The sequence below is a fragment of the Crotalus tigris genome, unplaced genomic scaffold (assembly GCF_016545835.1).
Source record: "Crotalus tigris isolate CLP2741 ecotype Arizona unplaced genomic scaffold, ASM1654583v1 scf7180000020588.15403103151:6194809, whole genome shotgun sequence".
NCBI classification, from domain to species: domain Eukaryota; kingdom Metazoa; phylum Chordata; class Lepidosauria; order Squamata; family Viperidae; genus Crotalus; species Crotalus tigris.
In genome coordinates, this window is record NW_024098092.1 from 16,778 (window position 1) to 40,357 (window position 23,580).

General features: G+C 45.7%; 1 protein-coding gene across 1 annotated transcript in view; it reads right to left on the reverse strand.

Annotated features, from left to right (window-relative positions):
* The window catches only part of ARHGEF10L (Rho guanine nucleotide exchange factor 10 like), a gene marked incomplete at its 3' end in the record, with an annotated part of 57,954 nt that overhangs the window by 16,383 nt on the left and 17,991 nt on the right, over positions 1-23,580 (reverse strand). The window contains exons 9-23 of the mRNA XM_039367397.1: positions 22,151-22,326; positions 20,859-20,975; positions 19,098-19,200; positions 15,766-15,870; positions 13,319-13,422; positions 13,016-13,093; positions 10,396-10,575; positions 10,135-10,251; positions 8,769-8,861; positions 8,330-8,503; positions 6,875-7,020; positions 5,302-5,316; positions 4,233-4,417; positions 2,476-2,591; positions 1,513-1,640 (exon numbers count right to left, since the gene is read on the reverse strand). Coding sequence (XP_039223331.1) covers positions 1,513-1,640; positions 2,476-2,591; positions 4,233-4,417; positions 5,302-5,316; positions 6,875-7,020; positions 8,330-8,503; positions 8,769-8,861; positions 10,135-10,251; positions 10,396-10,575; positions 13,016-13,093; positions 13,319-13,422; positions 15,766-15,870; positions 19,098-19,200; positions 20,859-20,975; positions 22,151-22,326 — 1,837 coding nt within the window. The remainder of the gene's footprint in view (positions 1-1,512; positions 1,641-2,475; positions 2,592-4,232; positions 4,418-5,301; positions 5,317-6,874; positions 7,021-8,329; positions 8,504-8,768; positions 8,862-10,134; positions 10,252-10,395; positions 10,576-13,015; positions 13,094-13,318; positions 13,423-15,765; positions 15,871-19,097; positions 19,201-20,858; positions 20,976-22,150; positions 22,327-23,580) is intronic.

A 23,580-nucleotide genomic window follows, 5' to 3' on the forward strand; every position in this document is an offset into this window, starting at 1 on the left:
GAAAAAAAAGGAGAGGCTACTACAGACAGACCTCGGCTTACGTGGCCGGAATTTACATCACTAAGCGAGAAATTAGCTGAGTGAGTTTTGCCCCATTTTATGACTTTGTTTGGCCACGTTTGTGAAGCGAATCCCTGCAGTTGTTAAGTGAATAACCGGTGGTTAAGTGAATCTAGCTTCCCCCATTGACTTTGCTTGTCAGAAGGTCGCAAAAGAGGATCGCGTGACCCCCGGGGACGCTGCGACCGTCATAAATGTGAGTCAGTTGCCCGCGTCTGAATTTTGATCACGTGACCCGTGGGGATGCTGCAGAAGCCGTAACAGTGAAAAACGGTCGTAAGCCACATTTTTTTCAGTGCCGTTGTAACTTAGGACGGTCACTAAATGAACTGTTGTAAGTCAAGGACTACCTGTATTAAATCTGGAGTTGGGGAAGGGCGAAGAGAGATCACTTTAGGAGGAACGCTGATTACCCCAAAGGTTCTCTTTGCACGGATAAAGAAATATTAAAGCAAGGAGAATCAGGTAGGGGTCACTTGTAAATAGCAACAGCGCTTAGACTTATATACCACTTCACGGTGCTTTCTAGCCCTCTCTAAGCAGTTTACAGAGTCAGCAACTTGCCCCCAACAATCTGGTCCTCATTTGACCGACCTCGAAAGGATGGAAGGCTGAGTCAACCTTGAGCTAGTCAGGATCAAACTCCAGACTGTGGCAGAGTCAGCCTGCAATGCTGCATTCAAGCCACTGTGCCACGACGGCTCTTACATAGCAATAGCCCTTAGACTTATATACCACTTCACAGTGCTTTACAGCCCTCTCTAAGCGGTTTACAGAGTTAGCCTCCTGCCTCCAACAATCTGACTTCAGAAAGATGGAAGGCTGAGTCAATCTTGAGCTGGTCAGGATCGAACTGCTGGTAGTGGGCAGTCAACTTGCAATCCTGCATTCTAACCACTGCACCACCACAGCTTCCTTCCTTCCTTTTCCTTATTTTCCTTCCTTCTCGTTTTTCCTTCCTTCCTTCCTTCCTTCCTTCCTTCCTTCCTTCCTTCCTTCCTTCCTTCCTTCCTTCCTTCCTCCCTTCCCAAGCAATAAGACTTATATACCGCTTCACGGTGTTTGACAGCCCTCTCTAAGCGGTTTACAGAGTCAGCAACCTGCTCCCAACAATCTGGGTCCTCATTTTACCGACCTCGGAAGGATGGAAGGCTGAGTCAACCTTGAGCCAGTCAGGATCGAACTGCCGACAGAATTAGCCTGCAGTACTGCCTTCTAACCACTGCGCCACCACAGCTCAAACCAGGCAATGCCCAGAAGGAGAAAATAAAAAGTGTCCATTATGGTCACAGGGGACCTCACACAGCTTGAGGGCTGGTGGGTCACCCACTCCTGGCTTTGGTGCAGCAGCCGCGGAGGGGTGAACTGACGCCGGAGTCATGGGTGGGTGGGCTTTGAACATCATTATGGGTTCTCCTGAGCCACCCTTAGGAAATGAACTGTCCCACCTACTTGTCGGGTTTCCCAGGAAGTAAGAGACGGAGACGGCATTTGTTGGCCGAGTGGATCTCTTCCTCCTTCACCCTCATCATCCTCTGCAGAGCTAAGCACCAGTCCTGGGCCACAGTCATGTTCAGGTTCTAGAAGCCAGGTGGAAAAAAAGAAAGAAAATTAATTCATCAAAGTGCGTATAGTCCAGGCCGTGGTTTTCCCAGTTGCAATGTATGGCTGTGAAAGTTGGACCATAAGAAAGGCCGAGCGCCAAAGAATGGAGGCCTTTGAACTCTGGTGCTGGAGAAGACTCCTGCGAGTCCCCCGGACTGCAAGGCGATCCAACCGGTCGGTCCTGGAGGAGATCAACCCCGACTGCTCTTTAGAAGGTCAGATCATGAAGCTGAAACTCAAGTCCTTTGGCCACCTAATGAGAAGGAAGGACTCACTGGAGAAGAGCCTGATGCTGGGAAAGACGGAGGGCAAGAGAAGAAGGGGATGAAAGAGAAGGAGGTGGCTGGATGGAGTCCCTGAAGCAGTAGGCGTGAGCTTCAATGGACTCCAGAAGATGGAAGAGGACAGGAAGGCCTGGAGGAACGTTGCCCATGGGGTCGCGATGGGTCGGACACGACTTCACAACTAACAACAACAACACATGCATTTATTCCAAAGAATAAATTAAAAATCCAAGCAGTTGTCCTGAGGAGGAGCTGCAAAGCCGGAAAAGCAGCCTTAAAAGGCCTCTGAAATAACCACATGATGCTACAGCAACTTAACCTCTCTACACAGAGAGGGAGAGATCGGCTTCAACCCGAGGGGGTGTGGGGGGGGGGAGAGTGGAAAGGAGAAAAGACTCAGCTGCCGTGGGAGGGGTTGCTCACAACTTCTGCGTTTCAGATCCAACTTATTTCACATGATTTCAAAACTTTTGTGAAGTGGTGAAGTGCCTTCAGTGGCGTTCAGGTTACTCCGAAATGGACTCACCTGGTAGGTGCCGTGGAGGGTGCTGATTAAAAGAGTGATCTGCTCTACGACAGCCAGGTCCTTCTGCAGATCCTGCAGCTCCTGAAACAGGCGAGGGGGTCCCAGATAAACTTTATCTGAAGGAGGCAAACTTGGATTTTAGCAAACGCCGTGACCAAAGAGTTTCCTTGCCTAGAGGGCACATACTCAACCTTTCTCGGCATAATTACGTTTCACAAATATCTTTTTCTTTCTTTTATTCCTAATACAGGCAGCCTTTGGCCTGCAACCGTTGTCTTAGCAACCATCCAAAGTTACGCTGGAACTATTGGGGGGGGGTACTTATGAGCCAGATCCAAAGTTCTTGGCGACACAGCTGCAGTTATGGCCACACGGCCGCCTTTTACAATTGTTGTGACCTGCAGCCATGATGGACAGGTTCCATTAAGATGTTAAGTTGAGGACTGCCGATACTAGCAAACTCATCATACTGAATCCATCGTAAAGAACGTTACTGACTCTAAACAAAAAAGGATGCTCTTTGAATTTCACAGGGTGCCTCACAGCTTTAAAAATAAAACTCAAGGGGACAGGAATCTCCTCTCTTCAGTTCAGTTGAATGCTGGGCCCCTTTCAGGAGAAATATAATTTCAAAAATAATTTCCCAAGTATTTGACATCTTCCAATTGGACAACAGATGAGAGAGAGAGGAGGGGGGGAGATGATAGATAGATAGACGGATGGATGGATGGGTAGGTACGTAGGTAGGCAGCTAGATAGAGATAGCTATATTATATATGTAGATAGATGGATGGATGGATGAATGGATGGATGGACGGATAGATGGATGGATAGGTAGGTAGGTAGGTAGGTAGGTAGGTAGGTAGGTAGGTAGGTAGATAGATAGATAGATAGATAGATAGATAGATAGATAGATAGATAGATAGATAGATAGATAGGTAAAGAGAGAGAGATGACAGATAGATAGATAGATAGATAGATAGATAGATAGATAGATAGATAGATAGATAGATAGATAGATAGATAGATAGATAGATAGATAGATAGATAGACAGACGGATGGATAGATAGATAGACAGACAGATGGATAGATAGGTAGGTAAGATAGGTAAAGAGAGAGAGATAATAGATAGATAGATGGATGGATGGATGGATGGATGGATGGATGGATGGATAGGTGGGTAGGTAGGTAGGCAGCTAGACAGAGATAGCTATATTATATGTGTAGATAGATTTGATAGCTAGATAGCTAGAGTGACAGATAGATAGATAGATAGATAGATAGATAGATAGATAGATAGATAGATAGATAGATAGATAAATAGGAGATAGGTAGGTAGGTAGATAGATAGGTAGAGAGAGATAGCTATATTATATGTGTAGATAGATAGAGAGAGAGAGAGAGAGGGATGGATAAAGAGAGAGAGAGAAAGAGAAAGAGAAAAGAGAGAGAGAGATAGAGAGAGTTAAAGAAACATAAAGAGAGAGAGAGAGAAAGAGAGAAAGTGTGTTGAATCCGTTTTGAACACATAGCAGAAAAAGGAGAATTTACAAGCTACCTAAGTCGGCTCAAACAGAGCTTATAAAACATTTTGGGGGATATTTGCAACGGGGGCTCCCGAAAGGAAAAAGGATGGGTCGGAGGGAGATTTTTAGGGGTGAACGCCAAATGTCCTGATTTTTTTTACAGCTCGTCCCCCTCCCCTCTCCTCAGCCGTCCGTTTTGAGCCGTGGGAAAAGGAGAGAAATTTCCTTACTATGGGCAGACTGGCTGGGTGGCGCCGGTTTCCTGGAGCCCACGTTCGGGATGGCAATGCCGTCTTTCTCCTTGGCGCTGCACTCCTGCCCCACTTCTAGCACCTGAACCTGGGGCAAGGCTGCATTCCACTTCACGATATACTTGGGCCCCAAAGGGACCAGACTGCTGATCTCTAGCTGCCCCCTGCGAGAAAGAAAGCCCAGATTAAAACAAAATAAAACAAAACAAAAAAACAGAGGACGGGCACGGTCTGCCTTCAGGCCCAATACAACCAAAATGGCAGGCCGGGAAAAGTCTGCAGGACGCGCTTCGCCATCCTCAAAGCACCGAGCGGATTTTGCAAGGATAATAATTCTCGAACTCAGCGCAAGACACCGCAAAGACATGCAAGGGAGAAGAAAAATGCAGCCTTTTTTTTCCCTTCCCAAACTTTTTTAGGGGCGGTGAAGCTTTCTTCCTTACACACCTGGATGGACAGGTGGGACACAAAACAACCCCCCCCCAAAGCCCAGTTTTGCACCTTGAAGGTGGCATTCCTCATTTGCCAGGAAGAAAACAGGAAGTCCTCAAGTTATGACCACAATTGAATTTCTGTACTAAGTCAGGTGGTTAAATGAGTTGCGTCCAATGTTACGGCCCTTTTCGCATGGTCGTTAAATGAATCACTGCAGTATTAAGCGAAACATATGGCCTTTAAGAGAATCCAGTGAGCCCTGGATGTGAAGACCTCCTGGATCACATGACCCTGAGGATGCTGTGACGGTCACAGGTAAAGAGTGTGTTTTTGCGGGTCCGTTTTTTTCATTGTCGTTGTAACTCTGAACAGTCGCTAAATGAATGGCTATAACTTGAGGACTACCTGTTGAATAATCTTTTTTGGGGGGGACTGGAATATTGTTTTTTTAAAAAACACAATAATGCAAAAGAGCACCACAGCTCCCCTTTATGGATGCTACAGGCTCGCAAATCAACACAAAGATACTTCAGCTGCATGCCTGTTTCACACCATGCATTCGCAGCCATTCACACAACCACTGCATCTCTCCAACCTGCCCTTCACGTCCTACCCGGTGTTCACGGGCCTGACGAAGAGAAACATCAAAGCAAAAGTCATTATCTAATTCTCCTCCGAACAGAATTTTGTTTTTTGTTTTAATTTTAAATTCCTTTCGCGTTTGGAGCAGTTGACGGGTTTAATGCAGAGCCCCCAAAAGTTAATTCTTGCTTCTAATTTGCGTACATGTCTAGTTTAGTTTAGTTAAACTAGACATAGGCATTAAACTAGACATAGACATACATGTCTATGTCTAGTTTAATGAAGAGAAGGACGAGGGGTGACACGATAGCAGTGTTCCAGTATCTCAGGGGCTGCCCCAAAGAAGAGGGAGCCAAGCTATTCTCCAAAGCGCCTGAAGGCAGGACAAGAAGCAACGGGTGGAAACTAATCAAGGAGAGAAGCAACCTGGAACTAAGGAGAAACTTCCTGACAGTGAGAACAATTAACCAGTGGAACAACCTGCCTCCAGAAGTGGGTGAAGGCTCCAACACTGGAAGTTTTTAAGAAGAGACTGGCCAGCCATTTGTCTGAAATGGTATAAGGTTTCCTGCCTGAGCAGGGGGTTGGACTAGAAGACCTCCAAGGTCCCTTCCAACTGTTATTCTATTAAGAGGGGAGTAACCTATTCTCCAAAGCACTTGAGGGCAGGACAAGAAGCAAGGGATGGAAACTAACCAAGGAGAGAAGAAACCTAGAACTAAGGAGGAATTTCCTGACAGTGAGAACAATTAACCAATGGAACAACCTGCCTCCAGAAGTTCTGAATGCTCCAAAACTGGAAGTTTTTAAGAAGAGATTTGTCTGAAATGGTCTAGGGTTTCCTGCCTGAGCAAGCGGTTGGACTAGATGACCTCCAAGGTCCTTTCCAACTGTATTATTATTGTTGTTGTTGTTGATAATGATAATAATGATAATAACAACAACAACATGGTTTCGGGTCTTCCTCCCCATAAAGCAGGGGTCTCCAGCCTTGCCAACTAACACTTGGGGACTTCAACTCCCAGAATTCCTGAGCCAGCATGGGGAACTATGGCCCCCTCATGACTCGTAGATTTCAACTCCCAGAATTCCTGAGCCAGCGTGGGGGAACTATGGCTTCCTTCATGACTTGTGGACTTCAACTCCCAGAATTCCTCAGCCAGCATGGGGAACTATGGCCCCCTCATGACTCGTAGACTTCAACTCCCAGAATTCCACAGCCAGCATAGATAGATATGCTGGCTGAGGAATTCTGGGAGTTGAAGTCCAAAGTCTTAAAGTTGCCAAGACTGGAGACCCCGGTCATAAAGCCTCCAACTCTGGAAATAAACATTTTCCACTTTCGAACAACGCACCTGCCTTCTGGAATTACAAGACTTCCCCCCCCCCACACATTTCCGCAAGGAATAATTCTCACAAAGTCTGCCAATAATTCTACCCAGGGCAGGAAATTTAGGTTTGTTCCTCCAGGCCAAATTTACGTCCTGAGAATGCCAAGGACATGCACCAAAACCCCTACCCGTTTTTAATCTCTATTTCTGTTATGACACGTGCTGGAGGACAGCCTCCCCGTGTGCCCTTCTCTCCGTTGACACACAACTCACTTGAAGTTGATGTTGGCGCACACCAGCACGTCGTTCAAAAGAAACACCTTGCGCTCCTTGGATTTGATTAGTTGACCTCGGTCGCTGTAAACGGTCTCGGTTAGGGTCTCGCAAAATAACAGCTGCCGTTGCCCCGAATTTAACAACTGGAGAAGGGGGGGGGGGGAGGAAAACAAAAGTCAAATTACAAAGCGAAAATAGAACCCTTGGCCTTCTCCGAAAAACGAACAGGGCGAAAAGATCTCTCTGCTTTTAAAGGCTATTTTCCCTGGAGGAGAAAGAAAACAGAAAAAAATAGAGAACCGTAGTTCAGATATTGTTGGCGAACGCGGATGATTTAATCACCGTTTGTTAAAGAAGCCAGCATTAAAGACCAAGCCACAAATCACAGGATGCTATTGAATTAATAGAGGTTTTTTTTAAAAAATTATAGGATTGCTTCGCTCAAAGTAAGCAAATTAAGGATGTGTAACGGTTCAGATCCGAAGCAGGTTTGGGAAAATCTGCTTTGAAATGGATCGGCTCAACAGGAGTGCTTGTATTTGCTTAGAGCAGTGGTTCTCAACCTGTGGGTCGGGACCCCATTTGGGGTCGAACGACCATTTCACGGGGGTCGCCAAACAAAGCTGTCCGCCATTTTTTTCCCCTTTTCTTTGGCCACACTCCTGGCACCCGGTGATGTATAAGTGGTTGGGGGTCACCACAACCTGGGGAACTGAATTATGGGGTCGCGGCATTAGAAAGGTTGAGAACCACTGGCTTAGATATATATATTTTCCAGCTTCAAAATCTTTTTTTAAATTTTTTTTCAAGGTTTTAAAAGTTTGGTTCCCTCAAATGTAGCTTCGGTAAAGAGACAGGAAAAGGAACAGCAAAGGAACTGCTTTTATTTGGGATTCCAGCAGCCGTTCGCCCCAAAAGCAAATTTTGTGGGTGCTTAAAACTCAAGGAGAAGGCAATCTCCAGCTCAACCTTCCATTGTAAAGGTAGTCCTTGACTTACAACAGTCCACTTCGCGGCCATTCACAGTCACAACAACGCTGAAGTAAGTGGCTTATGACCCTTGCAGCATCCCCGCGGTTACACGACCAAACGTCGGGCACTTGGCAATTGACTCACACTTATGACGGTCTCCATGTCCTGGGGTCACGTGATCCCCTTTTGTCTCACTTGGCTCAGTTGTGGTCATAAGTCAAGGATTATCTGTACAGTCATCTCAGATCACCTGGACTTCCCAAAACCTTAAGGGTCAAATTCCTCTCTCTGCCTGCATGGCTCTTTCCGTTTGGGGGCACCCCCTAAAATTGTCCCGGAGTCAAAGAGGAACCTCACAGAGTCGATCAAAAGCAAAGCGAGTCGTAAGCCCGTCAGTTGTGTGGATCCTGGAAGTTGTCACTCCAAAGACATCCAGAAGCAGGTTGGAATTGACCCACTGACCCACTCTTCGTCACGCACCTTATGAAGATGGCTGCGGTCACTGATGCTCTTGGTCAGTTGCTGGATCTCAGTCACCTGGTCGGCCAACCTCTTCTGCTCGTTCAGCTTCTCCGCCAAGGTCTCCAGTTCTGTGAGGGCGAGCTGGAGGGACAACCGGTCAGCGTGTCCTTTGGGGGTGTTCTTCAGCATATCCTGACAGGAGGGAAGACAGAGCACAAGTCGGAAGGGTGGTCAACTGAGGGCCATCTGAATTCCACCCCAGATGTTTCCTCAATGTGCCAAGCCAACCCTTTCCCTCGGCTTGGCACAATCTAGATCCACGTTCCTCAACCTTGCAGACTAGAAGATCGGTGGGTTTCAACTCAAGCTGGCTGGGGAATTTGGGGGAGTTGAAGCCCACCCGTCTAGAAGTTCTTCCAGGATTCGGGAACCCAAGAAAACAAAAAAAAATGGTTACCAGGAGCAGAAGGATAAACTGGGGGAATCTCTGAATGGGCTTCACCATCAAGCCATAGAGGGTGACGCGGTCAAGGCTGGCCATCTGTTTCTTCTGCAAAAAGGAAGTTATAATTGCTTTTGTTTTTCATGTCTCTGGACAGTCTCAGTCATGCAGGTCATGGTTGTCTCAGGCACTTTTTCAGCACCTTTGTGGGCAACTGGACTTTCTTGTTTTTTTCATTGAAAATGTTTCCCTTCTCATCCAAGAAGCTTCATCATCTCGACTGGATGGTAGCGAATGGAAGGATTTATATTTCTTGCAGACAGCTGGTCATTTGCATTCTTTCAGAGAGTCGTTGAGGCCACTTGGAGATTTATCTGTGTCCTGAGGGTCAGCTGAGCGGTGCAAATGGGTGTGGAGCTTTCTTGGAACTACTGAAAGGACTGTGTTGTAGACTGGAGGGATAGGACATCCTCTATCTCCTGCCTACAACACAGCCCTTTCAGCAGTTCCAAGAAGGCTCCACACCCATTTGCTCTACTCAGGTGACCCCGAGGGCACAGATAAATCCCCAAATGGCCTCAAGGACTCTCTAAAAAAAGGCAAATGACCAGCTGTCTCCAAGGTGTATAAATCCTTCCATTCCCCACCATCCGGTCAGAGCTAAAGAAGCTTCTTCAAAATGTCTTCAAAGAAAAACAAGGAAGTCCAATTGCACCTTTGGGACACTTCTATTCTTCCTTCTCCAATGTGTATGTGGGGCTTTCATTGGGGCTGTCACATCTCAACACAGAAAGGCTTGTCCTGTTCAACGTCAGCTCTGCTATCAACAATCCCATCAACAATCCCATCTTGCCAACTGAACGTATTCAGTGTGGATTAGGGTAAACCATTATATACTCTACAACTCTACCCTGAAGTGGGCTTTGGATCCAGGAATTCTTCAACTGCATCCAACTTTCCATATCCCTCCACTGTTAACAAAACAAGGACCTTGGATTAACCGAGCAGCAGATTAGACCCAAATTATTCATTTTTATACTACTAAACTCAACGGCAAAAAAAAGGCAAACACAATTTTTCGTTATCCCCATTAGATCCTCGCAGTGGATTCGTATTCAAATGCAATTTAGCTGCAGAATGGATTAGTTAAACGAAGCCAATTATCTTTCCCACGTAGCCGTCGAAACGCCGTCACGATCTCAATAGCTGAAACTTCAAGGACAGGAGAAGACTTCTTCATCCATTGAGCTTCTGAGACAACGATCATACATCTGGAGCAACCAGGATGATGGATAGTGCTCTATGAGCACTAAACTAAGAATAAGCCCTTGGTGGGTCTGCAACACAGTCCAGGGCCTTTTGTGAAGTCCATCCTTCTTACCTTGAGGAACTCCAAGAAAGCCGGTTTGGTCAAGCAGGCCTTCTTGATTAAGGACATGGCACTGGTGAAGTTGTTGACATATTCACTGTATACATCCAAGACCATGGACTTGGAGAACTTTGGAGAAGAAATGGAGGACAGTGTCAGGAGCTGCCTCAGATCCCAAGAGATCCCAAGATTCACTTCCAGAGTCCCTAGAAGGCCTGGAGAAGTCACATCTTTTGAGGTGGGCAGCCATATCCACGTCTAATCATTGCTCACCGAGGCCACAAAGAGGTCACCGATCTTCTCCATGGAGTCCCATTCAACCACCCGTGAAGACAAGGCGATTTGGAACATGGAGTGGCACTGGAGGATCTCTTTGACCCGGAAGAAGACCACTTGGCATTTCCTGGCACTAAGGACTTTGGGCTCCATCTCCATCAAGGGGTTCCTGTAATCCTGTTTGGAAGAGGACAGAAGATGCCATTGATGACCTGGCCACCTTTTGGCTTATCGTACTGATGTGCAGGTACTCCTTGATTTACAAGAATTTGTTTAGTGAACGTTCAAAGTTACAACGGCATTGAACAAAGTGACTTATGACCATTTTTCACACTTACGACAGTTGCAGCATCCCCATGGTCATATGATCAAAATTCTATATCTGTACTATCTGTATTTATTCTCGTTGTGTTCTTTTCAATAGTTCTGTTATTTTACTTCTGTTCTGTTCCCAGGCCTATCGTTTTGGTAAACCTTAATTATTGTGAGCCACCTAGAGTAGCCTCATAGCAAGTCAATACATTTAACAAATAAATAAATAAAGATGAGAAAATGCCCAATTTAACTCATCCGTTTGTGGTTGAAAATGGAGAGACAGCTAGGCCTGGACTTTCAACCATTTGTTGACGGACCGCTCAATTTACAACAGTGCTGAAAAATGTCATTTAAAACAGATTCCACATGTGGAATACTGCAGCCAATTGTGGTCACCACATCACAAAAAAGATGTTGAGAGTTTGGAAAAAGTGCAAAAATGATCCAAGGCCTGGAGACCAAAACAGACGAAGAGCGGCTGCAGGACTTGGGTTTGGCTAGTCTAAAGACAAGAAGAAAAGGGGAGACATGATAGGAGCGTTCCAGTATCTGAGGGGCTGCTACAAAAAAGAAGGGGTCACATTATTCTCTGAAGCACCAGAGGGAAGGATGAGAAACAATGGCTGGAAACTGATCAAAGAGAGAAGCAACCTGGAATTAAGGAGAAAGTTCCTGACAGTGAGGGCAATTAACCAGTGGAACAGCTTGCCACCAGAAATTGTGGGCGCTCCATCACTGGAAGTTTTTAAGAAGAGACTAGACAGTCACTTGTCTGAGACGGTATAGGTTCTCCTGCTCGAACAGAGGGCTGGACTAGAAGACCTCCAAGGTCCCTTCCAGCTCTATTCTATTCTAAGATCCTCACATTTACAAATGTGGCACTGACCTCATAGTCACGGCATCCCCGTTCAGGTGCTTGGCAACCGGCTCGCATATACAATTGGCTGGGATGTTGCAGCTTTTTTTTTTTTTTGCCGGTTTCTGACCAAAAACCATGGCCGTTTAGAAGGATGGGTTCATGCTTACAACCAGGGTGTTCACTTAACAACCGCAGATTCGCTGAATGATGCAGGGAGTCACTTAACAATCATCATAAAAATGGTTGAAAATGTGGGCGATTCAACTTAGGACAGAGATTCCATTCCCCAATTGTGGTTCAAGGAATAACTGAATTGATCTTTGCAAGGATATACAACCCTGGGGGTCCAAAGGATGAAGGATTTTGTTCACGTGACCCATGGGGGGTGCTGCGACGGTTGTTAAGTGAGAAAAACAGTTGTAAGTCACTTTTTCCAGTGCCGTTCTTAACTTCAAGCGGTCACTAAATGAACTATTAAGTCGAGGACCGCCTGTATTCCCCCAGGGTTGTGTTCCCGTTGTTCATCTAAGGATCTGACTCTACTTTGTAAATCTAAACCGCAAGGACGGGTAGTCCTTGACTTATAACAATTCATTTAGTGACCATTCAAAGGTACGACGGCACTGAAAAAAAGATGACTTATGACCATTTTTCACACTTACGTCCACTGCAGCGTCCCCAGGTCACGTGGTCAAAATGCTGATGCTTGGCAACTGACTCATGTTTATGATGGTCGCAGTGTGATCCCCTTTTGCGACCTTAGGACAAGCCAAGACAAGGGGGGGGAGTCTCATTCACTTAACAACCGTAGCAAGGGAAGTCGTAAAATGGGTCAAAACTGACTTAACTGTCTCACTTAACAACAGAAATGGGCTCCATTGTGGACGTAAGTCAAGGACTGCATTAGACAGCCAGAATCCCTGTCATCTCGACAAAATGGTAGTATTTCCTGCCTGAACAGGGGGTTGGACTAGATGACCTCCAAGGTCCCTTCCAACTTTATTATTATTACTATTATTACTATTATTACTATTATCATTATTATTATTATTATTATTATTATGGATCATCGCACAGTCAGCCAGATGTTCAGACTGGATTTGGCACTTTTGTCTACCTATCGAGTCCTTACCCAGGACCTGGGATAGGCAGATGTGGATGTTTGATGGTATTACAGGCATCGTCGCAGGATGGAAGCAGTTCCTAGTAAGGCCGCCTTTTGTCAATGCCAATGGTGTTCAAGTGGTGCTCCAGTTGTTTTGGGATTGCACCCAAGGCACCTATGACTATTGGTACTACCCTTGCTTGCTTTTGCCACATCATCATCATCATCATCATCATTATTATTATTATACAATGTGAGATTTGGGTTCCCAAAGGGGCACCCAGAGAGCATCTCTTGTCGAAAAGCCAAAAAAAAATAAAAATAAAAATACGAAATACCTGTAAAATGCGCCTCAGCGAGTCCACGTAGCTTCTCTCGCTCTGGACAATGGAGCCCAGGATGTGACGACGTATGACCTGGGAGAAAGCAGAGAAAACAGAATGAAGCCCGCGGGGAAGCTTGTGGAACTCCCTGCCACAAGGGAGGTCCACAAACTCAGCAGCGCTTGCCTTAAAACCACAACATTTCACCTGGAGGATTGGGTTGCAACCAGACGGAGCCCTTTGCAAAAAAAAAAGAGGTCCCCAAATCCCAAATAAAGAACCCGGTTCAACAAAATTTAGGTTTCGCCGTAAACAAACCTGTTGAGGGCTTAACCCTTCGGGCATCGGCCCCAACTCTGGCAGCTGTTTGGCATCTGAAACGGGGACCTCCAGGAAACCCAGGTCTTCTTCTTCCGAGTCCCCTGAGGACCAAAAACAGGCAAAATAAAAATAAAGGGACGCCTTTCTTGAGTGCGTTTGATGAACGTGGTTAATATTCCCCAAAGCAAAACGAAGCAACGTGGATTAAACTTAAGTGATCTCTAGCAGGGATCCCTCTCCACACACGTCAGCACCCCACATCTCCTTCGCTGACAATCCTTCCAGGTTTAAAACATGCTTCTAGTCCTCAACAGTAGACAGCCAAAGGGTTTGGAAAAAAAACCAACAACGGAAAAATCTGAAGGACATTCAGGCCAACGGCATACCAATTTATTATTCTTATTAGTCTGGCAATTTCAACATTGCTTGAGGGGGTATTAATTGGTGCACTGACAAATCCCAGACTGGGGGGGGGGAAGCAAGCTTCTAATTTTTGCAAAATGAGCTTTCTCTAGCACAGACGAAATTGATGGCGCAAAGTGACTCAGCAAAAGTCCACCCCTTTGGCATAGTTGGCACTGCCAGTGGAACCCAGGAAGATTTCTGGATGGGCAGCGTCTCCAAAACAGAAGTCAACAAAGGAACACGTTTCTGGAAGGGATGCGAACAAAATACAGAGAGGTAACGTCTAACTTTGGCAGCCCAAGCGTGGGCTCCCTTAGGGAGACAAATCAGGAGCGGGCGAGTCTAGCAAGTAAGCCAAGCTGCATGCTTCAGCCTCAGAGGGTGCTGGATGGGAAGTGGGGAGATTTAATTTTGGTTCTTGCTCCATCTGTCTCCTGTGCCAGCCCGTCCCACCCCGCCAGTTCTAAAGAGACTTTGTTGCTCACGAGAAAAAGCAAGTTATAAATAAAATAAAGAACAGATGGCCAATGAATTCATTTCCCCAACTGCAAGTAAAATCCTTGCCAAGGACGACAAAGCAGCCACCAGCCCCGCGGGACGCGGGGCCACCAAGCTGGCTGAATCTTGGCAGAGCTGAACGAGCCCAAAACGGAAACCCCACCGCTCAGCGCAGGACTCAAGGGACCTACAAGGGGAGGGGGGGGAAGATGGGCCAGCTACCTGGCCTTACCTGAGACGGAGGAAGAGGAGGAGGAGGAGGAGGAGAAGTGAACGATCACATAATCCTTGGCGCTCGCCCGATGCCGTTTCCTCCACATCTTATCTGTGGGAGCAGTTCTTCCCCGTCCTATCACTCAACCAGCCCCAAGCTTCCTCTTTCTCAAAACTCTGACTGAAAATCAGTTCCCATTGAGTGGGGGGCTCTCCATCCTTGCAGAAGAGGGTCAGGATACCGGCCAGACCCCAGGGAGATCCAAGCCGGCAGCAGGGGGGGAAAAATGGAGCGTGTGAGCCGCTCGGGGCGGGGTGACGACGAGAATAGCCCGGTGATGGCAAGGCTGACCTTTTCTTCCCTAATTTTGGGAACAGCTGCGTGCCGCACTTGGGAGAGATGCCATCCGGGGAGGCGGCTGAGAACGGAAGCAGCTTGAAAGGAGAGGGGAGGGGAAGGGTCTCCAAAAACATCCTGTTGGGGAAGACCATCTCAGAAACCTCTGGGCTGACCAATCTCGCAGACAAAAACACTGCCCAAAATTTATTCCCACTTTTCAGACCTTGGCCATTTTGTTCAAACAGGGCCCAGGGATTGAGGTGCAAAACAAATAAAAAAACACGCAACGGGGTGTAAATAGAAATGAGAACAAAACATTTCCCCCCCCCCCCAGAAGGAACAAACAAACACTGGGGGCATCCTGCTGTTTGCTCTGGAGATTATCTGGGAGAGAATTAAATCAGGGTAATGGAAATGCTAAGCGAGAAGAGGAGAAAAAATTTGGTTAACCAAGATTTGCAAGCCAAGGGAGCTGATCCGATCTGCAAGGTGGGAGACTCTGCAGAGTTCCATTTCTGGATAAATGCACAGAGGCTACTTGAGATCTTCATCCTTAGTTAACTCACTAATGATCAATCCTGGCTTAGTAGAAAAGAGTCGCAATCCAGACCCAGCAGCCAGTAAGAATAACAGACTTAGGACAGACCGCGGGAATCCAAGTCAACTTTCCTTGGTTTGGCTCTGCTCTCCAAAGGACGGGCGGGCCTCAGTTCTTTCTGTGCTCCCCCACATTCCCTTTTCAAGTCCCCCCTTTTTTCCTAACCTAAATTATTTTGCCTAGCCATGAGCCACGTCCCTTGCCAAATCTGTGTCCACACAATTGCACAAAATAAGACACGAAATGGGTCCCCCCCCCAGGTCTGCTTTCCACAAAGGGCCATTTTTCAGGGATGTCAACTCCCCATCAGCCGCTTAGAAGCAATCACAATGCCACACTGCACACCAAGCCGTGCTTTGCTTCCCGGAGGGATCCCAGCTGGATCCGTACCTCTCTCTGCGGAGAAGCTACGGACCACGGCAATGTCCCCGGTCCAGGAGAGAGACCGCTTCCTTTCCGGTCCAGAGACCCCAGTGCTTGGCTCTCCATCCGCAGCTACAGTGAAGGAAGGACCACCGTCAGCCGCGCTTAATTCTTTCGCTCATGAATTCACACTTGTTCTCTTGGGAAAAGCAAGTTGGCAGGATCCTGGCACGGTTCCCCTGCTTTGCTTCAAACCCTGAAAAGCTGAGTTTGGGGGTCTTTTTTGGTCTAGCTCAGTAACAGCCTTGTGCTCCCCCCCCCATAAGCCTTGCATTTATGTAATTATACGGATAGATAAAAGAAACTTCAAACGAATGTTAAGTTGAGCTGGTTCCTAATATTGTTTTTTCCCCCTGTGTAAGCAGTTTTTGTAGTTATTCTAGCAACGTTTTGCAACGGTGCCGCACAAAACAAGGAAGTGGGTAAGAAAATTGTGCTGGGATTGAACTTTGAGGGCTGACTGAAGGAGAATCACCCACTCCATCTGTGTTTCTGTTTGTCTTTGTGTGTGTAAGAGAGAGAAAAGGCTCAGGCTGAGTTCTGCAGCTCACATCTCATTATTTATAACATTCTTGGTTTCCAGAAGCAAACTTAGTCTGCAGCAAATTTTCAAAGAGGAACAACACATTTTTAAAAAAATATATATATTTTTTAAATTCAAACACCATCAGAGTTTAATTTACCCAGAGAAAGATGGAAGGAAGGAAAGAAGGAAGGAAGGATGGAAGGAAGGAAGGAAATAGAGAAGGGGAGGAAAGGAAAAGAAAAAGAAAAGAGAAAAAATTAGATAGATAGATAGATAGATAGATAGATAGATAGATAGATCAAAGAAAGAAAGAAAGAAAGAAAGAAAGAAAGAAAGAAAGAAAGAAAGAAAGAAAGAAAGAAAGAGTCTTGTCTCATCTCTGTTTCTATGAGAATTAGAAACACCATTCAAAAACATTCTGAGGGAAAAAAACTTCTTGGAATTAAAGAGAACCCAGAAGTGGCATAAATTAGAGAGATAATTTACTAAACCCACAATAATATACTGGGTTCTTTCACTTGCAGTAGACTCCCCGATGTGCCTGCAAACCAAGTTAAATCTAGAGGGGGATTTTTTTGTGTGTTTCTTACCCAAACCAGGATCACTACTTAGCCATGCTCTATTCCTCAAGCCCAACTATTCACTTTTGACTTTGCAAAGGTGAGATTCGGTGGCTCAAATTTCCAGACAATAAAGAAAACCATCACCCACTGTCTATTTTTGCATCTGGCTGACTGAAGGCACACAGACCTTAATTCTACAAAATTTTGCAAAGAAATTCAGAAAACTAATACAGTATATACCAGGGGTAGGCAACCTTGGCTCTTTTACGACTCGTGGACTTCAACTCCCAGAATTCCTGAGCCAGCCATGCGGAGGGGAAAGGGAGAGGTTTCTAAGCTGAGCCAGGCTGGCTGAGGGATTCTGGGAGTTGAAGTCCACAAGTCATAAAAGGGCCAAGTTTGAAGACCCTGGCTCTAGGCCAGGGGTAGGCAACCTTGACTCTTTTATGACTTGTGGACTTCAACTCCCAGAATTCCTGAGCCAGCCATGCGGAGGGGAAAGGGAGAGGTTTCCAAGCTGAGCCATGGTGGATCAGGAATTCTGGGAGTTGAAGTCCACGAGTCATAAAGGGGCCATAGTTCCCCCATGCTGGCTCAGGAATTCTGGGAGTTGAAGTCCACGAGTCGTAAAAGAGCCAAGGTTGCCTACCCCTGGTATAGACTCTCAAGTCATTTTCCCATCGATTCTATCTTTTAAGGGAAGGGTCTTCAACCGTGGCAACTTTAAAACTTGTGGACTTCAACTCCCAGAATTCCCCAGACACTCAGGGGGATTCTGGGAGTTGAAGTCCACAAGTCTTAAAGTTGCCAAAGTTGGAGATCCCTGCATCTACCCCAGAATACATATATTTTGTAAGATAGCCGATTTTATTGCATCAAAAGTCTCCATTAGCAACCCAACGGCACGTCCAGAGAAAATCAAAACCTTTCAGGATTTTTCTCCTCTTTTTCCCATCAATCACAGGAGTTTCACTAATGCTACAATAAGGGAAGTGATGAAGGAAACAGAAAGTGTGTTTTGTCTAATGACGAAGCGGAGGACTTTCCGAAACAACCCAAAAACTGAAAGAGCCCAGCGTTATTTCGTCCAAATCCTAACTTTTAGAGAACAGATCAGCAGTCATCAATGCAATTGGGCCACTGAATGCACTTTTTACTTTTAATGCTCTTCATAATCTGGATTTTACATTTCCTACAGCTTTGCTGCTTTTCTTTTAAAGGTGCTGTTAAATGACACCAAAACAAAAGTGGAAAAATAATTGTCTCAAGTACAGGCAGTCCTCGACTTACGACCACAACGGAGCTCAAAATTTCTGTTGCTAAACGAGGCATTTGTTAAGTGAATTTTGCCCCATTTTACGACCTTTCCTGCCACAGTTGAAAAACTTCCTGACAGTTAGAACAATTAACCAGTGGAACAACCTGCCTCCAGAAGCGGTGAATGCTCCAACATTGGAAGTTTTTAAGAAGAGACTGGACAGCCATTTGTCTGAAATGGTGTAGGGTTTCCTGCCTGAGCAGGAGGTTGGACTAGAAGACCTCCAAGGTCCCTTCCAACTGTTATTCTATTAAGAGGGGAGAAACCTATTCTTGTCCTGCCCTCCAAAGCACTTGAGGGCAGGACAAGAAGCAATGGGTGGAAACTAATCAAGGAGAGAAGCAACCTAGAACTAAGGAGAAACTTCCTGACAGTTAAAACAATTAGTCAGTGGAACAACCTGCCTCCAGAAGCTGTGAATGCTCCAACACTGGAAGTTTTTAAGAGGAGACTGGACAGCCATTTGTCTGAAATGGTATAGGGTTTCCTGCCTTAACAAGGGTTGGACTAGATGACCTCCAAGATCCCATCCAACATTACTATTATTGTTGTTGTTAAGTGAATCACTGCAGTTGTTAAGTGGGTCACCCGGTTATTAAGTGAATCTGGCTTTCCCATGGCTTGTCAGCTCACAAAAGGGGATGAGGGACACTGCGACCGTCATAAATACGAGTCGGTTACCAAGCATCCGAATTTTGATCACGTGACCCTGGGGAAGCTGCAACGGTTGTACGTGTGGAAAAAATGGTAAGTCACTTTTTTCCCTGCTGTTGTAACTTTGAATGATCACTAAACAAACTGTAGTTAAATCGAGGATTGCCTGTACCTTTTTTCCCCCCTTGGGTGACCCCAAAAATCACCTTGGTGAAGAACGCCAAATAAACCCAGTTACCTGGAATATCTTTCTTATGCAGAAAAGTTCGCATCACCGCAATTTTGGTCTTTTCCAAACCATCCTTGGTGCCGCTTTTCGCTGCTTTCATGAGCTGGGTCATCTGCGGAAAATCAGTTTTAAAAACAAATATAGAAGGCAAGCAGGTGCTGTTGGACATCCTGGCAAAGAAAACCTTTTTCGCTGTTGTTCCCGTTCGGAAAAATAAAGCTCATCCTGGCTTAATGATTGCCACGGAGTCCAGCAACTCTGCCCCTCAGCCAGATGTCCTGTGATTGCCGCAGACTTACGACCTCACAGGGGGTTGTTAAGTGAGACATCAAGAGATTGTGAGATAGTGTGATGGTCGTCAACAAACGTCTGGAGAAGAACTCCTGATGCTGAGATTAAAGAAGACCTATAGTTCCTAACTATAAATAGAATACAGCTAGTCCTCCCTTAATGACTGTCCTGTTTAACAACGGTACATAGTTGCAGAGGTGCTTGGAAAGTAATTTTCCAACTGGTCCTCACAGGTATGACCGTCACAGCTTCCCTGAGGTCACTTGACTGACATTCAAGCGCTAATTCAGCCTGCTAATCTATTTCAGCAGTCTTCAAACTTGGCCCTTTGATGATTTGTGGACTTCAACTCCCAGAATTCCTCAGCCAGCGTGCACGCTGGCTGAGGAATTCTGGGAGTTGAAGTCTGCAAGTCATGAAGGGGCCATAATTCCCCCATGCTGGCTGAGGAATTCTGGGAGTTGAGGTCCACAAGTCATAAAAGAATCGAGTTTGAAGACCCCTATTCTATTTATTAACCTCTTCTTTTCTTTTTTTTAAAACAAATTTTATTGGTTTTCCAGTTTTATATTTGAGTGCTTGGAAAGCAGCATGGTGGCAGTCAATAGTTCAATAACAAAGTCTCTAGTACATATCTCAGGTTTCATTATCAAAAATTCCTTCTCTATTTCCCTTAACATTCAATGTATCATACTTAAATTAATAAATTTCTAACCATGGCAAACTCAATTAACACATTTATCAATATACTTTTTTGCCTATACATATCCATATCCTGTTTTACGTTTTAGCTATTTTTTTCATTTTTAATTACAGTCTTCCAATGTACCTTTAACATCCATTGTATGTAAAGTCCTGGTAAACCAAATTTCCTTTATTTCACTACGCAAAAGTTATAATATCTAAAACACACATATTACTTACTTAAATATATTCACATTCTATTTAATATAGATTTTCTATTTCTTGTCCTAGCACATCACTACTTACAAATAGAGTAGCCTTTATTGTCTCAAATCCATCATCTATATTTTCTGGGCTAAAGAATAGTTCAAGGCTGATTCCTAATAGTTGTTTTCAATTTCCCTTATAAATCTAAGTCCTAACTATTAAGCCAGTTAGTCCCTTACTTATTTTTTTATCATTTTCCAGAATATTTAAATCTAATAATCATATTAACCTCTTTTTTCAATATTTTTCTGGATTTTTCTCTCCTCGCTGCCTAACCCCCACCTCACTGAAGCCCAAAGGAGAAAAGTCTAAATAAGACAGACACAAGGTACAGGATAAAAAAAAATAATATTCTGGTTTTGTTTCTTTTTTTTAGGTCAGTTCTTGCAAAGCAGACAAAGCAGCAAGCCAAGATTTGAAGCCTAAAGACACAGACAGGAACAGGAAATGCAGTTTTTGTCGCACCCCAAATCCGAACGGGAAAGGAAAGAGAAAAGAATTGGGGCTGCAGGGGAAGGTGGATAGTACCTTACAATCGTATCTTTGCTTCAGTTGTTGCATCTCTCTGCCCCCGACTTTCAAAGCCAGGATCTCCCTCTTAGTCCTGGAGCATCTCTCTTTTAGCCTGTGAAGGTCGGGAGAAAGCTGCCACCACCAAAGACACGAACGCCAACGGAGAGGAAAGGGAAAGGAAGAGAGACAGGCACAGAAATCGCGGTGAGCAGCCAGAATCTCAGCAAGCAAAGACGGGGAGACATCACAAAGCAGCGGGTGGCTGGCAGGCAGGCAGCAGCAGCAGAGTTAGAGCATCCCTATGACACCCCCCCCAAGTTGGATCTCGGAGGTGAATTCAAACATCTCCAACAGAGAGAAATTAAGATGCCCTCAAGAGAAAGATCTGACTTCTCTAAGGCAGAGGGGTCCAATCTTGGCCACTTTTAAGAGTTGCGGACTTCTGTGGCCAGGGGGACCTTTGTCCAGGTTCGCCTGGTGCACCAGTTGCGGCCTTATTTGGACCGGGAGGCTTTGCTCACGGTCACTCATGCCCTTGTCACCTCAAGACTGGATTACTGTAACACGCTCTACATGGGGCTACCCTTGAAGAGCGTTCGGAGGCTGCAGGTGGTTCAGAATGCAGCCGCGAGAGCGATTGTGGGTGCACCAAGGTATACCCGCGTGTCACCTATCCTCCGCGAGCTGCACTGGCTTCCTGTGGGTCTCCGGACGCAATTCAAGGTGTTGGTTATCACCTTTAAAGCCCTTCATGGCATAGGGCCAGGTTACTTACAGGACTGCATACTGCCGCATAGTTCCCAGAGACCGGTGAGGTCCCACAGATTGGGCCTCCTTCGGGTCCCGTCGGCCAGACAATGTCGGGTGGCGGGCCCTCGGGGAAGGGCCTTTTCTGTGGTGGCTCCGACCTGGTGGAATCAACTTCCCCCCGAGGTTCGAACTACTCCCACCCTGCCGGCCTTTAAGAAAGCCATTAAAACTCTCCTGTTCCGGCAGGCCTGGGGCTGATGTCCCCGCGGGGGGGCGGGATACGATTGGGACATGCTGTATGAATGTACTTATTTTACTGTTTTATTGTTATATTTATTGTTTTAATTTTGTACGCCGCCCTGAGTCCCTTGGGATTGGGCGGCATATAAATTTTAGAAATAAATAAACTCCCAGGATTCCACGCAGGCTGGGGAATTCTGGGAGTTGAAGTCCACAAGCCTTAAAGCGGTCACGGCTGCATGGCGATCTCTGCTCTGAGGGACCGACAGGCTGTAGCCCCCACGAAGGTGTTGCTTTCCTTTCCGATCTCCGATTACCTTGGGCTGGAAGGAACTTTTGGGCCTGGCCTGGACCACATCGGCCTTGCTTTCGTCCGCCGAATCGTCGCTGTAGCTTTCGAATTCGCTGGAGCTCCAGCCTAGGTCATCGGGCTCTTGTGAGGTGGGCTTGTGGGCCTGCGGGACGTCTTCATAAATTAAGCTTCTCTCTGAATCTGAAAGAAGGAGAGGAGACGGTCAGCCCGGCACGGATGGAGAAAAGGGGATCCCAGAATCAAGGTGCGAAGAAATAATAGGAAGAAGAAGGTGAAACGGAAGGACAGACGTCAGTGGCACAGGATGGATTTAAAAAGAAAAGTGGAATTAAGAGGAAAAAGTTCAGATTATTACCCAAGCACAGGTAGTCCTTGATTTACAGCCATTCATTTAGTGACCGAAGTTACAACAGCGCTGAAAAAAAATGACTTATGACCGTTTTCACAATTACAATCTCCAGAATCAAAATTGAAACGCTTGGCAACTGACTTGTATTTATGACGGTCGCTGTGTTCCGGGGGGGGGGGTTCATGTGATCGTGACCTTCAGACAAGTAAAGTCAATGGGGAAGCCAGATTCGCTTAGCAACCATGTTAATAGCCACTGCAGCGATTCGCTTAACAACGATGGCAAGTTTGTAAAATGAGGCAAAACCCACTTGGCAACTGTCTTGGGCTCAATTGTGGTCATAAGTCAAGGACTACCTGTAAGGTAGAATATGTAGAACTAATATCTAGAACGAAGAAAGAATTTCTTGACAGTTAGAACAATTAACCAGTGGAACTACCTGCCCCCAGAAATTGTGACTGCTCCAACACTGGAAGTTTTTAAAAAGAGATTGGACAGCCATTTGTCTGAAATGGTATAGGGTTTCCTGCCTGAGCAGGGGGTTGGACTAGATGACGTCCAAGATCCCTTCCAACTATTATTATTATTATTATTATTATTATTATTATTGTTGATCATTGCACAGTCAGCCAGATGTTCAGACTGGATTTGGCATTTTTGTCTACCTATTGAGTCCTTTCCAAGGACCTGGGATAGGCAGATGTGGATGTTTGATGGTATGACAGATCTTGTCGCAGGATGGAAGCAGTTCCTAGTAAGGCCGCCTTTTGCAATTGACTAATGGCGAATTTGTCAATGCTGATGATGGTGTTCAAATGGTGCTCCAGTTGTTTTGGGATTGCACCCAAGGTGCCTATGACTATTGGTACTGCCCTTGCTTGCCTTTGCCATATTATTATTATTGTTATTATTATTATTATTATTATTGATCATCGCACAGTCAGCCAGATGTTCAGACTGGATTTGGCATTTTTGTCTAACTATCAAGTCCTTCCCAAGGACCTGGGATAGGCAGATGTGGATGTTTGATGGTATTACAGATCTCGTCGCAGGATGGAAGCAGTTCCTAGTAAGGCCGCCTTTTG